The 15,969-nt window shown below is 36.3% G+C and overlaps 1 protein-coding gene across 1 annotated transcript in view; it reads left to right on the forward strand.

Annotated features, from left to right (window-relative positions):
• AOPEP (aminopeptidase O (putative)) overlaps positions 1–15,969 on the forward strand; it is a gene marked incomplete at its 3' end in the record, with an annotated part of 171,240 nt that overhangs the window by 77,119 nt on the left and 78,152 nt on the right. The window contains 1 exon segment of the mRNA XM_080362763.1: positions 5,357–5,417. Coding sequence (XP_080218889.1) covers positions 5,357–5,417 — 61 coding nt within the window.

Consider the following 15,969-nt stretch of genomic DNA (forward strand, 5'->3'; position numbering starts at 1 on the left):
AGGATTAATATTGGTGGAAAGCAATAGTGTGGAAATTTTCTGTAATCATTAGTTTTCTGCTATTGGATACAGCAGACCGTATCTAAAAGATTCTCACTCTTCCAGTACTTAATTCCTTTACATATTTGTTACAGGAGATTTTTTTAGAACATTCTCAGAGATGAGCAGTTCCAAGATACAGATGTAACTTCTTAAGTGTCAGTGATTGATTTTTGTGGCCTTTTATGCTCAGAGGAGGAGGATTATATGCCTAGTTTATAGGGCTACTTCACTTCCTGCTCTGACTCAATTTTAATGGCATGTTAGCAGTAGGAATCCATTCTCCAAGGCAGGATCCTCCTGTTTCTGGACTGCAGCTGGATACTGACATCAGACAGGCCTAGAAATCCCTTCTGGTCCTTTAGAATTTCCTGACTTACCCTTAGGGCAGATTATTTCTTTGCGTGAAGGGCTAATGGCCTATCATTATCCTCCTCTGTTTTCAAAGCCTTTTAAAATATAACATGCACTGGCTATAGCCTTACATTACCTTGACCTTTCTATAGAAAATCTACAGTACATCCCACCTGTAACTGAGGGATTGTATTTCTTCCTGTGTAATCTGAAACTTCTCTACTTTAAAACAAACAAACAAACAAACAAACAACAACAAATCCTCTCATATGACTGCATATCACAGTGCTCTAAAACTGATAACATTCCCAGTGGCTGTGCTCTCCCCAGGGCTTAAACCCATAGTCTTTGCTGTAAATTGACCCTCTCCACATCTGCCCAACATGTGAGCCCTGCAAACACTATGTTTTTAAGGCCCTGTAACAAAGAGAGAGTTTCACCAGCCTCAGATAAATCAGAGATTCAGCTGCTTGTGCTCTTCATGACTGCAGGATTTTTTGAGCAGGTCAGTTCTGTTCTTTGTGGTTTTCTGGTGTTATTTTTTTATTAAATTTCATTCAATTCAATAAAATAAGTACGTGTACTAATAAAGCTATGGTTTTAATAATCTATGATATACAAAGGAAGGCTTGTGTTGCAGCTTTGCTATTTCTACTGTTAATAACTCAGGCTTACTAACCACATTCATTAGATGTCTTCATAAATTGTCAATTAAGTACTAAATCAATGTTAAAATAATGCTGTAATTTCAAGTGACACAGCTATACAGGTACATGTCTCTTTCATTCATGCTTGCTTTCTTCATTACTCACATTGTCATGAATGTGGTTATTTTGACTGAGACAAACAGCTGGTAGGCACCTAAATCTCAAAGCAAATCATTGGGAAAGATTTTTTGCTGTGTTTTTGATTCCTCTTTTTTTTTTTTTTTTTTTTCCAGTAAGCCAAAATAGATATGCTGGACAAAAAACAAAGTGAATTTTATCTGCAGAATCACTATTCAGTCACTAGTCTTTATTTGCTCTAACTATGCCTCCATCTTTAGCTGGAATGTCTTCCTTTGACAATGATTGACATGTATGAATGTATATATCTAGGTGAGGCAAACACGCTTGTTGAAGTATTTTCAGTTGGATGTGGCAGACATTTTATTATCTTCCTTTAAAACAAACAAAAAAACCAACCAAACAGAAAAGTTGCACACTTTCACGTACACTGTTTATTTGCTGCAACATGTTATTCTCAAAGTGGTTTCTCCCCCTTGACTGAGGAATTTAGATAAAGTTTGCAGAGTGCCTTCAGGCATTGTGCAATGGTAGCTTGATATACACAGACATATTTTATAATGCTAGTTTTCAAATTAATAATGTTAGTATTTTACAGAACTTGCTCTGAGACATTGAATCTAGCCATTAACAGTATGTATGCCTGTCTGGAGATCGTTCCTAGGCTGACTGGTTTATCGTCTTAACAAATGGGCAAGAGATGAGATAATGGATGTACTAGCATTCTCATTTTACAGTAGGGATCTGTAGTACAAAGCAACTGGAGAACCTGCCCAGCCTTGTAAGAGCTCTGTTGTAGAGCTAATCAATTGAACCCAGATCCCACAGCCCAATACAGTATCTAAACCAGGCGGCTGTTCAGGAAATCACACACACACCAGATTTAAGTCCTTACAGATGCTTAACTGCAACATAAGCAGGTGGTAAGTGCCCTTTCTGAATATGGATGCTTTACTGAACTGCTGCCTCTATAAATATCAGGCTCTGTGACCTTTCTCTAGGACATTTGTTTTGAAATAGCAGTCTGCTTGTGATCTATTTTTTGGGCTTGATCCTAAGCCCAACAAGTTAGTCGAAACCTTTCCAAGGACTTCACAGTTCTCTTTTGATTGACTATCAGCACATTCAGAGTAAACCGGTGCAATAGTCTGCATATTACTAGTATATTCGGGAAAAAAATAGTGAATGCCTGTAAAACACTAAAACAAGGCAGAGAAATAGTAGCATTGTTGTCTCTGCCCTTGAGAAAAATGTCAAAGTTTCAGGAGAGGCTGCTCAACTTACTGGTGGTGTTTCTGCCTCGATTAGTGTGGTGTCAGAACAGTGCAATTCTCCTCAGTGTCATAAGCCTGTTTCAAAGCCAGTGTTTTGAAATGGCTGTTGTTGGCTTTGGAATAAATAGAGAGTGTATTATACAAAGGCACTACATAATAAATATAGTGATACTATTTTGCATAGATTTTTTTTTTTTTTTCTGAAGAAATGTCACACTTTCAATTAAGCTTAATGTCGGGGGGGGGGAGGGGAGGAGGAGAAAAAGGACAAACTGGCATTGTGAAGCTGTGTTTTTTTATCCCTAGGTAAGACAAATTAAATGCACAAATAAGGGTATTTTCCCCTAGCTGTTAGCTCTGTTTCAGCATTGGAACACTAAGCTGTATTGGGTTTGATCCATACAATAATAAATAAAAAATTATTATTCTGATTATACTGCTTGAGACAGAATAAATGGTACAATACACCTGATCCAGCTTTGACTATATAAAAGTTGAGTGTCCAGTTTTAAGCTAGTCCTTTATGTGCTCTCTGTAGTAACCAGACAGAAATAAGAACTTAAGAAAAAACATAATCTGTCCCGAGGAAGGTGAACTGACTGACTGTTTGGAGATACTATTCCTTCTCTCCATTCACTGTGAAAGAGACTCTGCTAACTAACTTAGACTGGACATCAATTTTTAGAGCACTGTAGTAAGGTAAAGGTAATTATAGCCTGAAGGATCTGGCAGTCAAATGCTCTAAATTTAATAACAAGGTACTATAAAAGATGACGAAATCTGCATATTTAGTAGTTCATTTGAATGTCAAAGACTACCCCATTATAAGCATTGTATATATGTTCAATTATATGTAGGAAATCAATTTACATAGGCATCAGAAATCTAGAATGGTAATTTCATGAAAATTCAGAATCCTGGCCATGTAGAAATGCTTCTGCCTGACGGCTGCAATTATTTGAACAACATGATCAGAGGATTTTTTTTTTTTCTGTGACAGTCTAATGTCTCCTAATGATACAAGATATATTTTGACATTTCAGATTTAGTGATTGGTAAGATGTCTTTGTCTCTATGAGAATTATTCTCTCTTCTGGGACTTCTTAGGTCATCTCAGGCAGGCTGGTACACCATCTCTTACTTGTAAAGATAATGTTGAAGTAAAGTTTGGACCTAAATTGCACGAACTATCAAAATTATCAAAATTACCAGCAGTGAATAGACTATTGCTGTTTCCACATTACCCCTCCTTGGCCTACACCTTAAGATATGAGTGACCAAAAAATGAAGAAAACCACTAATAGAAAATGAAAGCATATATAAATGGCTTTATTTTCATTGTAATCTGAATGTTCTTTTCCTTTAATCTGTAGCTTCATTTGATGTTCAGTATGGTGCTGCAGCCCATGTATGCAAGCATATCTTAAGTAGCTTAATGACAAACGGCAGCATTTGTAAGGCAAGACTTATGTTTAAGGCACTTGGGTGTCTAGTTTTTGCCTTTGTTACAAAATTCCTGTACATGCTGGACAAGCTTATTAAGACTAGATAGCTTATTTTTGCATACACAGTTGAACAACCACTCGATGAGAAGCCAACTGACTCTCTATTTTGATCAGATCCTCCCAGCTCTAATTCGCCTTGGCAGCATTTTATTCTGTTGTGTAGACCTGCTCATTTTAATGGACCTCCTTCAGAATAGCGTTCGGTGTGAATAGGGATGACACATCTCCCTGTAAAATGGTGCAGAGTGGATGTTATTGCTGTTAATTCTATCTCAAAGAATGCTAACACATAGTTCTGCTTGGAGACAGAGGGTAAATTTTTCATCTTGGATTCAATAAGGATAAGAATATCTAACCCAGTATATAAGCCATGTCTGAAAAAAGTGCTGTTGTTACGTGTATTAATATCAATAATTTTGGTTGTTCCAAATAAAACTAGCCAGGTTAAAAATTGTAACTATGATCAGTAAACACATAGACATTTTTACTCTGTGAATGTGTACCAGGGTCATCCACTAGCTTGGATTCATCCACTGAGCTTGACTGCTTTTGAGATTCTGTAAGTTCTCTAAGCCTTAGGTTTCCTATTTGCATGTCAGGCATAACAGTGATTGCTCTCCCTCCCATTGGCATATAGTGAAAGTTAATATTTAAAGATGTTTAAAAAACATTCAGTAAAAATGAGTGATGTATTCATTTTAAATCCTTATTAGTCACTGATACAGTCCATAAATAAACATCCGTTAGGGTCACACCAGAGCACAGCTTTGTCAAGGGTTAGGGAAAAAAAAAAGAGGCTTATTTGTCATGTAATTCAGATAAAATTTGTATTGGATTCCTTCTCTTCCTGCTTCAAAGCTTCTAAATGGCTGTTGTTTTCATGAATGCAGTGTTGGTTATGGGTCTACATTACACTGCAAGTATTAGAATGAGTCTTACCATGCACAAGACCATGAACATCTATTCTGCTTCTTCAGAATATTCACTTTCATTGAGGGCTTACTGAAGTTCCGTTTTCAGTATTGGCACACTGCATGGACCGTGTGATTTTTTTTTTTCTCTTAAAGAGAAAGTTCACTCAACAAGAAGTACAACTCCTGATCATACTTTACGTGTTTCATAAATGCAGTTTACTATCTTACATTTTCTTTGTCCATCTTCATAATCACTGTCTTTATCATGTGAGTTTTAAGCATACAAAAGCTGATCTGTTTTTAATTTGCTTATATCACCTCTGGTAGTATTATTAACTACAATAACAAGAATGTAGTACCACTGCAATACAACCAATACTTGGAATTCAGGGTTTTCCTCAGATTCTAAAGGGTTAATTGTCATGTGGAAAAAATTGTATTTTTGTGTCTGTCTTCTAATTTTTTTTTTGTCTTTCCTTTTTAAGATCTGGTTTAACTGTGGAAAGTATTGTCCAGAACTGGCTTGACACTTCTGGAATACCAAAGGTAAATACAAAATACCAGCTAACAGTTCTTTCTGGAGTCTTGCATTTCTTGTTACATTATATGCTTTTTAAATCTTTACCTGAACTTACAACAGGTATGATTTTAAATAAACAGTTTTGACGATGACCATTGTCTCAACAAACCTGCCAAATGGCACACTTTACAAAACTTATCCTCTTGCTTAATACTGTAGTTACATGGAAGTATGCTTTACAGTATAGTGGTGGACTCTGCTACATGTCAGGAGCATTGTTCAGAGTTTTCGGTAGAGGAAGTACTCGACAGCCATACTGACAGCAGTAACTAAATGTTAAATTATTTGCACTTTCATATTTTGTGAATATTGTGCCTTGCTGAAGAATCTGCTGAATGGGTAACATATTTCATTGGTGTTCCAGCTCTGTTGCAGTTGAGACTAAGCGTTATTTTCTGCTTTTAATATTAAAAGATTTTAATATTAAAGTTTTAAGTCCTGTGAACTGAAAATGCTTAGTTGTGTCTATGCTATGTGAAGGCTCTGATTATTCATTTTGGTCCAAAACTGCTATTACCTGAAGAAAGATACCTCTGCATAAATATTCCTAAAACAAGTTTTATTCTAAGTATGATTTTATTATACACTTGGGACTCAACTTCTAACTGGTTTCCCCTAAGATGGCATCCCCTAGGTTGCTTGGGACTTACCTTTCCTAGTGCTTCCATTTCTTTTGACTTCACATTAGCATTAAAACAAACAAGCAAAACCAACAAACTTTTAAGAGTTAGAACAGTAAGTCCTGGTTCGTATGTGCATAAGTGAAGGTACTCAGGCAGCAAGACGGAGGCTCTGAGGAGTAAGCATGTTTGCAGGTAGAATTGTCAAAACAGCTGGAGAGCTCAAAACAATAAGCAATGGCCACTGAAGCTGCGTGGTACCCAAACAGTGGCTGAGCTCTTCGCTTGGCAGGTGTGCATGTCTGCTGATCTCTGTATGGGCTAGAAGGCTCTTTGGGAAGTTTTGCCATGAGATCAAAATGTTCAAAGGCTAATATCTGAATATGCTGTAACAGCAAGGTGGAGGGTTTATTGTTTGTTTGCTTGTTGGTTTTTGTTGTTTGTTTGTTTGTTTTTCCATGTAAAATTATTGCAGATAAAATGAGCTTTAATTGGAAGGGAGGAAAGGAAGGGACAATAAAGTATCATCATGCATCTTGATGTTCAGTCATTTCTTGAAAAAGGACCGTGATTTTAATGCTTTGTTTTGATCAAGGTTTTCTTTCTGACACAAAATTCAATAGATTGTAGAACAGCTGCTTCAAGTGCAGGGGAGAAACTGATGTTGCACAGCTGTAAGACACTGAACTGGCTGTCTGAAATGAGAGAGTTTTCTGGCATTTTACATACATGTATGTCTTTGAGACTGTGCCTTATTAGTATCCCACAACCAACTCTAAAATCACAAATAAGGAAGAGAAGAGCAGACTAGAGAATTGAAAATTATTTTAATTAATGTGAAAACTGAGCTCTGTGTTCCTGAGTGTGTAATGAAAGTTGTTCAGAATAAATAGTGAGCAGTTTCATTATGCCCTGCAAGTATCTATTGGTTGTTTAAGCAAAACAGATAGCAAAAATATTTCCACATCCAGCAGACTGGATGTAAATCGTTGTAAATTTTCTTTAAAGACCACGGAGATTTCCCTGATAGTTTGGCTGCTTTGTAAAAACAATTTGAACAGGAATGGTGCTGATCTAGTATTGCTTCTTCTGAGAACCAGGATGCTGACCTCTTCGCTCTTTCTCTCTTCCCTCAGTAACCTTACCGTTGTTGCCTTCAGCAGTTCTCAGTCTCTTGTGGAACTAGTGAATAGGAAACCCTGTTTCATTCATTTGTTAAATCATTTGGGGAGCCCTTATTAATGAAATCAAGACTGCAGAGGTTGCTTATTAGCTCTCGATATGTTAGTATCTGTAATTGAAATATGACTGGATTTACTGACTACAGAACTATAAATATACTTGTGTCCTGTAAAGGAACTGATAATGAAACCCCCTTAAAAAGTATTATATTACCTTTATTTCAACAAACTATTAACTTGGCTAACACGATGAATCTGTGTGAAAAAGGCACACAGACTACCTTCTTGCATGCAGGTGAACTACTTGCATTATATACAGCAGCCCAGGAACACCACCGAACTGATTTATTCTCTCTTACATGGGTTGCCAGGTGAGTGGAGTAGAGTGTGTGAAGAGGAAGGTTTCCATCAGCCCCCTTGGGCGAGGTTTTGTGGCTGAGCCAGCAAGTCTGGCAGTGTGAGCAGCGCGACGTACAGAGCATCCGCTGCCGCTGAATACCGAGCAATTGAAAAGCCCCTGCTCACCACCCTTGTTTTACTGACTGCACTGTGGAGTCCTGTAGCATAACAGTCAGTCACTCTTAATCCTGTCCCTCTTAGAGGGACAAAACGCATTTCTTAGTGGCTTAGTAGATACCTCTGAGGAAGAACTTTATGGAGAATTTAACCATTTTAAATTTACAAATACTATCTAAGGCCTCACTGCATTTGTAAAGTTCCTTACTGGAGAGACTGTCATCTGTAATGAGACTGGGAAACAGGCATTATGCTGGCCATTCTGAAAATCAAGTCAAAACATGGTTCTTTATATCTCTCTCATATGAGTATTTTTGTATTTTGTAGTGGCTGTGGTTATTTCCATGGCATCTTTCATTTCTATGTTTCAGTAGGTTTTGCTCAGGAAATTCACATCATCCATTGACTATAAAGAAAATTCATCACTTGTGGTTCATTTGCAGCATTAGCTACCTAAGTGTTTTTTAGGAATTTTCTTCCATGGTTATATCCAAATGTATCACCTCTACACAAGTGGTACTCCCTAACAGTGCCTAGCTTAAGTACACTTGAAGGGTACTTGTGCAGAAGATGGATGAGGGTAAATACTTTCCACTCCCCAGACTGCTGAAAAAATGTTACGTACAATCTTCCTTCCAGTGGAGGAATTAGCATTTTGTGTTCTTTACAGTCATATGGCACAGCATCTGTCTTACTGAAGACCCTGTGCTCCTTTACCTGTGATTTGTTACATTTGCTACCTCAAATCCTGTCTCAAGCTCTGTCCAGGGAACCACATATATATACCCCTTTGTGCTTGTAACTATTGAAACTTTAATATTTGTCAATCTATATTACCATTTCATTATTGGAAAAATAATTTGATCTTTTCTCAATATTGTGCCAATTTCCTGGATCATATATATACTACCAGTAATCAAGAATAACTTAACCTAAGGGAGACATACTGATAAATAAACACAGAATTTGGCCTCTTGCCATGAAAAAAATAATCCTGCGTGCCAAGTTACACTTCCAAATTTGGTATTTTCTAAAGCATTGAAGGTTAATTTTATAAAGAAGGATGTGTGGTAATGGTTGGCATGGAAGAGTGCCACAACACAGTGGTTTTCTTCAGGCTTGCTGTGCAGGAAAGGTTTTCTCATACACAAAACAATCGGGAACATCAGAGATGAAAAGCAGGCATTTCTGAAATACAAGCTTTCATGAAGACTTTTTTTCTGGGAACACATCTTGGTGGTGTTAAAGAAGGTGAAGCATATTGCTTTGTTGAAAATAGCTTTTATCAAGTCAAGCAACCTTCAGCATGTACTTCTGTCTTAGAGGTGACTCACCAGGGGATTATAGCAACTTTTCATCATGTGCAAGTAGCAATGACTTAACACCACTAACTTTAGTCAATGAGTTAAGCTGGCAAGGAGGAGAATCAGAAGAACAAAACAGCATTTAAAGCTGGAAAACACCTATGAAATCACTTAAGTCCACTTTATTCCTGCTGCTGCTTTGTCCTCTTAAGTACAGTTTCTATTGTGTCTTTCAGTCTATGTAATGTTTAATTAAAGACTAAAAGACCATATGCTTCTTGAGGAAGATTTTCTCGGTTGTGCACAGACTTGTCTTTGTGTTATACTGCCCACTTACTCCTATCTGAAGTTCTTATTCTACCCTATATAATTGATGTTTTAAAAATATGCTTAAAATCTTTCCCCATTTTGAACTCTGTTGTATACTGTTTAATTGAGAAGTAGACCAATAAACATTAGGTATTCTCTGCATCTCATAAACTCCTATACATAATTTTTAAACTCCTTCCAGTTTCTCCACCTTTTTTTTTTTCCTTCCTCTGAAACGACATTGTTTCATAACATACTATTATTTACTGGTAAACTTGCTCTCTTGAATGTTCATTGGGTGTGGATTTCATTTAGTACCTTGAGTGATGGAAACAATCTTCTTCAGATTCATTTTTGAGTGGGGAAAAAAAAAGAGTAGTTGGCCTGCTCCTTGATGATTTTTAGTTTCCAACAGATCCTCAGCGTAATCGACAAGTCTTATGTGATCACATAGCGGCAAGCACTAAGATAAACACACTGAACATTCCCTCAAAATTAGGAAAAAATTGCTAGAGGTGATAGCACTGCTGTATTCTTCTCCTAGTCCATTTTGCTGCTTTATCCTATGAAAGCTTAATTCTTCTCCACTGTTCTACCTTAAACAGTATTTCTTGATGCAAGTAGGTACTGCCAACAGATATTTCAGAGTGTGTACAGCTTATAGTGTGTATTGTGAGAATACTACTCCGTGCTTTCTAATTCTCAATGATCATTGTTACAATGATCCTGTTACAATACCAAGAATTTTGCCATTTAAAAAGAATTCATATTTTTCCCCTTTGCACTGGTCTTTGTTACTGTGGTAAATAATTAGTTTAAGTTACATCTGCTAATGTTATTTGTAAATCATTTTTATTTCTGGAAAAAGACACTGTCAAAAGGAATCTTCCAGTAATGAATAGTCATTTATTCATAGTATTTCTACTTTTATTTGTATATGACTGGCTCCTGGATTGTCCTACTTTAAGAAGAAATGGATTGGAAAGGAAACTCATAGCAAAATTATTAAAAATTTTGAAGTGAAATAGAATTTGTAAAGTGTTCTAAATCAATGCAAGTAACATCTCTGTGGTTTCATACATTTTAGGAAGATGTTACAGCAGCTCAGCTACTTAATATGATGTCTGATAAGGCAGTCTGTTGTTAAGAAGGTTCCTGGCTTTTGCCTCAGTTACAACGTTTATAGATTTATTGACAAAATTACTAAGACAAAAATACAGATGAAGGGATAGCTCTACAAGAGAATGCATCACATGGTAGCAGTTATGGTCAATTACTAACAAACCAATCACATTCTTTTTTTTTTTTTTTAAAGTGCTCTTACTAAATTTCTAAATTACCTTGAGCAGTTGTTCACCCAAGTTTTACAGGTGTAATAGAAAAGTTTCCAACGAAAAGAATCAAACTTATTGGATCATAGGTTGGATTTGTTGACATTTGATATTTCTTATCATTGCTGGTCATGCCTTATCTTGTAATTTTTCTGTCAGGTCATACATTATAACTGCATATTTGTGGGTGACAACACTGAGAAAGCAAATAAGTGAAATCCTTATTGTTTCTTGAGATACAGTAAATTTGAAGGCACTGGCAGTGAGAATGACCTGTTAAGTAGGAAAAATCTCATTCAAGGTTGTGATTTGGGGAAAACAATTGCGAAGGGGCTATGAAGAGGCCAGATTTTCTTATTTAATAAAGTTTAACAAGTTGGTATTAAGTATTATTCACAAGAATAACACATAGCTACTTAATTACTGAAGTATGATGCTACTTTTTTTTTAATCTGAACATGGAGATGTGTGTTTTAACATCAATGCAGAGGATATAACTGCTGATAGTTGAATTCTAGTGAGTTGATACTTGAAGAAGAATCTGAAGAAAGCATAACTGCTGCTTTAAGATAAGCACTTATTATTGCATGTGGAAAGCACACTTTTAAGAATAGGTCCTTTATCTCAAGAAATATAGTATTGTTTTGATATCAGAAAACTTGCAGATTGGAAGATTAAAAGATCTTTCCAGGGTCCTTAAAAATTTAAATGAGCATAGGTCAACAATATAAATTGATTAGTGGATTCACTAACATGCACAGTAAGAAAAAAAGTTTTGAATATGAATTGTTAGTGCTGTGTTTTTCTGAAATTAGCAGTTGTACTGCCAACATTGCATTCCATTTTCTTAGAAGATGGAATTCTCAAAAATATAAAAATGTATTCAAGCAACATGTATAGTGCTGTAGTGTGCATAAATGTCAGATGAATCATGAAGAGAAACAAATCAAGACAGATTGCACTGACAGACTTTCTCTCGATGTCATCAAGTCTTTGGAGGATGTTTTACATGAAGACTATCCGTATGAAAGTCTTTCTAGACAGACTAAAATATATGGAGAATATGATACTTTGTTTGGTGCAAACTAGATCAAATAAATTGTAAGCTCTGTTATTATTTAAATAGATCCTGTGTTGATGTAAAGAAGGTTATTGGCATAAAATGGCCTCCTAATTTATTTATAATAGCTGTTCCTATAAATTGTACTTAAGATACTGCTAAATCAGATGCAACAGTGATATCTTCTTGTTTGTTGAATAGTTCAAAAATTCAAGAGAATTGCTTATATAAAATGATACATCATTAGTGGCCACTAAGGACCCAAATATATTTCAGAGCTCTTCAAGTTCAGGCATGGCTTAGAGTATTATAGTTTTGGAAGGTTTGGGATAAGTTTCTTCTGCATTGCTGATTTTAGAAGAAAAACACAGACAGTCAAGATCAGAATAGCATTTTTATGAATTCTTGTGTGATCACATTCTAAAATTGGAAAAAATTCTGCCTTAGTTTTGACACCCACATAATGCTGAGTAATTTGGTGTCTGGGTTCAATATATATATGAATTTTTAAATATTATATTTGAAAGTATTGGCCATAGCATTTCAGTACCTCTGTTCAAATTTCTAAAAGTGAAGTTTAAACCACAGTTTTAGGAGTCTTAATTTAGCCATTAATATAATAATTCAGAAAAAAAAAAAAAAGCTTTTGAGACTCTCAGCTTGGACTTCAGTCTGCATTAAGGCTGAGCAGGATACTTCACTGAATTCAGTTTTATGATCCACTAAAACATTGGGTTGCTTCTTCAGTCAAAAGCCAGATTTTCACAAACGTCTTTCTGTTTTTCTTCAGGCTGCGTTTCAGTATTGTATGTGTCCAGCTCAGATATACAGTAGTAGTAGTAGTATAGTAAATTTGTGTGAGTAATAGCTTGTTCAAGAAGCTGAAGTGCATTTGAAACAAATGTTCAATTTCTGAAATAACTGTGGACTGAATTCCACTCATTTGTTCATCAGAAGCTCTTTTAAGTTTAATAAATCTCAAGCAGTCATTCTGGTTCTCCTTTCTATTAATTGCATTGCTGAACACAAAAGCTGTGTTATGTGCAGAATGACTGAGCTTATCCCTAGTAGAAAGAAGTTATGTTTGGCATCTAAAGAACAATAGCAGTTTGCTGCCTGGCTGATCAATGCTGGATCAAGTTCACATTCCCAAGCTCCCACTCTCCCACCTACATGTGCAGAGGGTGGAAATATAGAAGAGAGAGGGAGGACAGGTCCTCTTTTACACAAAAAATGTTGAACTGAGACTTGCCTAATAGGGGCAAAGCTGGCCTTGCACAGCATTAAACATTGATTTTAATCCATTGCTTGTAAAAACATCCCAAGAAAAGCACAGAAGTTAGCAACCACTGCTTGTCACGTCAGTTGTATAGGACTGTCCAGTATCCATGTTCAGGCAGGTGTTTCTTTGTTTTTCTCTGTAATTAAAAAACAAATGAGCAAAAAAAAGCCCCAACAACACAGGGCTTTCACACTCCTATGCAGTCTGGCCAGCCAGTAACTATCCACTGCATACCAAGATCTTGGTGTTGGATGGAGCCAAAGTGAATTTTACAAAGGATTCTCTTATGTCAAAGAAACTTGAGCCATAGTTGTTCTCCTCTGGTTTCAAAATGTCTAGATTCAATTTACTTTTAAATTGACAGAATGCAGAGCTAACCTGAATCTGAGGTCTTATTTGCATACATAATTGTATTGAAAAATGTCATATCTTGTAGATTCACGGAAAGGGCTGTCAAGCATTGGAACAGGCTGCCCAAGGAAGTAGTGGAGTCACCATCCCTGGAGGTGTTTAAAAGATGTGTAAATGTTGTGCTTAGCAACTTGTTTCAGTGCTGGACTTGACGGTGTTAGGTTTATGGTTGGATATGATGATCTTAAAGGTCTTTTCCACCCTAAATGATTCTATGATTATCTTTTAAATATTATCTTGCTACTTGTAGAGGAAGGTGCTATAATTTGCAGTCTGGAGTGCGTTGGAAGTTTGTAGCACATGGGAATACTTCTCAAGCATAAAGGCCTAAATATAAAAACAATAATCTACTTTTGCAGTTGCTCCAGAGAGACACATGTATAGTAGTGAGAGCACCTGGCAAAATCAAGAGGAAAAAAAAGCATTTAAACTCTAAAAATATTATTATAATATAAATTATTCCAATATGACACATAATTAACGTATCATTATATGTTACGTATTCTTATTCAGTAATAAGCATATTATGTAGAGAACCTGTGGTCACGTGGCCAGAGATACTTTCTCAGATTATGAATCTGATCTTGAACTAAATAGGTGGGTACAGTGATTTATCTTTAGCCAGGAACTTTTTCCACAAGGCAGGGTTGCTAATAGGATATGAAGGATGTATTTGCATTACCCCTTTGAAAAAAAAATATTCCTGCCACAGTGTTTGAAAGTCATGTTGCAGTGTACTGAAAGTATAGGCTCAAAGTTATTGTTTCAACAGGTTTTTGTCGCTTGGAGGTAGAGATCTTTTCAGGAAGGACAAGTTTGACTTGAACATCCTGTCTCTGTAGGGTTATTACATTGAAGAATATCAGACATACAATAGCACGCTGATCTGGAAAGAGCGTGTATACACCACCACAGAGGCTTTTGAAGGAATTAGAACATTTGGATTTATGGTATCAATATAAATTACCATATTTCCTAAAATACAGATCATGGCAGAACAACGTGATTTTCCATTTCAGTGACTAAAGCTATGCTCGTGAAAACTGCACAAAATAAGTTGGAGGACTTGGTACTCTTACAGAGGCACATTCTGGGCTGAATTTCTTTTTTGGTTAGTTCTGATCCGCCGCTGTTACGCCGCTTCTTGCACAGCAGATGCACCAGCCATCTTGCCACTTTTAGTTGTAGCCCACTGCCCCCCTAGTCTATCTGCCACATTCTGATAACATTCTAACAGTGTTTTAAAATCCTTGCAATTGTTGCTCTTGCGGAATACAGTCAAATGTTTTGAGCTGTTATTAATCAGCTTCTGAGCTACTGGATAAATATACTTTTCAGTGTTTTCATTTTCCGAACCTGTTTACAAAAGTTTGGAAGCGACGTCTCTTTTGCTGAAGCACTTTTCAGGTCACATAAGCTGTTCCGAGGGCACACAGTATCCTCAGTTTGCAAGTAAGTTAGTTTTCCAGCTCAGACTAGTATTTTTTTCCTATAAATCTCCTGTGTGGTAGGAAAACAGTTACGTATCTTGCCTTTTTATCATAGTTCCTTTAAATTATCCTTTACTATCTTTATCCACAGCAGTGATGGCATCAGCCTTAAAAAGTAGGCAGTATCATTCTAGTACCTTAGTCCATTTATTGTTTTATGTCACAAGGAAAAGTGTAGAGGGGTACAAAATTGCAATTTGTAGACTGGTGAAGTTATCTGCACCTTTTAGGAGAAAACAAGACATGATGGTAAAATCTTTAGACTTTTCTGTGTGCTTGCTTGTGGCCACATAGTTCTGAATATATAGATGAAAGCGTATATATACGATGTAAAATTCAGTAATTTAGAGGAAAATAAAATCTCAAGGCATGACAGGCTGGAAAATGACTCAACCGCATTAATTATCAATTTCCTCTGCTTTGCAGAAGCTCTTCTGAAACTAATTTACTGTAAATATTTCCATTCCTCCATTTTCAGTTTTTTCTTTTTGCCTTCCAGTATCTGAGAACTGCTGGCAAGCCAACAAAATGGGCACTAAGTCAGTGTTCACGTTAGATAAAACAACCTTCTTAGCTTATCAATATTGAATGTTTTAGCATGAGAGTAGCACAGACCAGCTGAAGTTACAGGCAACCTACGCAAAGTGCATGATTATAATTTTTCATTGAGTAGTGAAATAACATTAGTAGCCATCACAGTCTGAACAATTTTAAACCAGTTTCTGTTTCAATTTAAAATGAAACAGTTTTCTGTTGCACAAATATCCTGCATATAGGCTATATAAGCAATCCTGAAAGTTCATTGTATGTTGGACTGACTTGGAGAATAGTTGGTGTAAATCATTGCCTAAGTTATTTACCACGGTATTGGACCTCCTCTCCTCTGTTTCAGAATTCAGTTATGTTTAATGCTTCTGCTGGAAGAACAAAGGATCCTAGCATGCTTTGACATGCATACATGCTTGTTTGGAACCGTAGTGGTGTTTGCAACCTAAGTGTTACATAGGATAGCTC

Source organism: Nesoenas mayeri (genome assembly GCF_963082525.1).
Source record: "Nesoenas mayeri genome assembly, chromosome: Z".
Taxonomy (NCBI): domain Eukaryota; kingdom Metazoa; phylum Chordata; class Aves; order Columbiformes; family Columbidae; genus Nesoenas; species Nesoenas mayeri.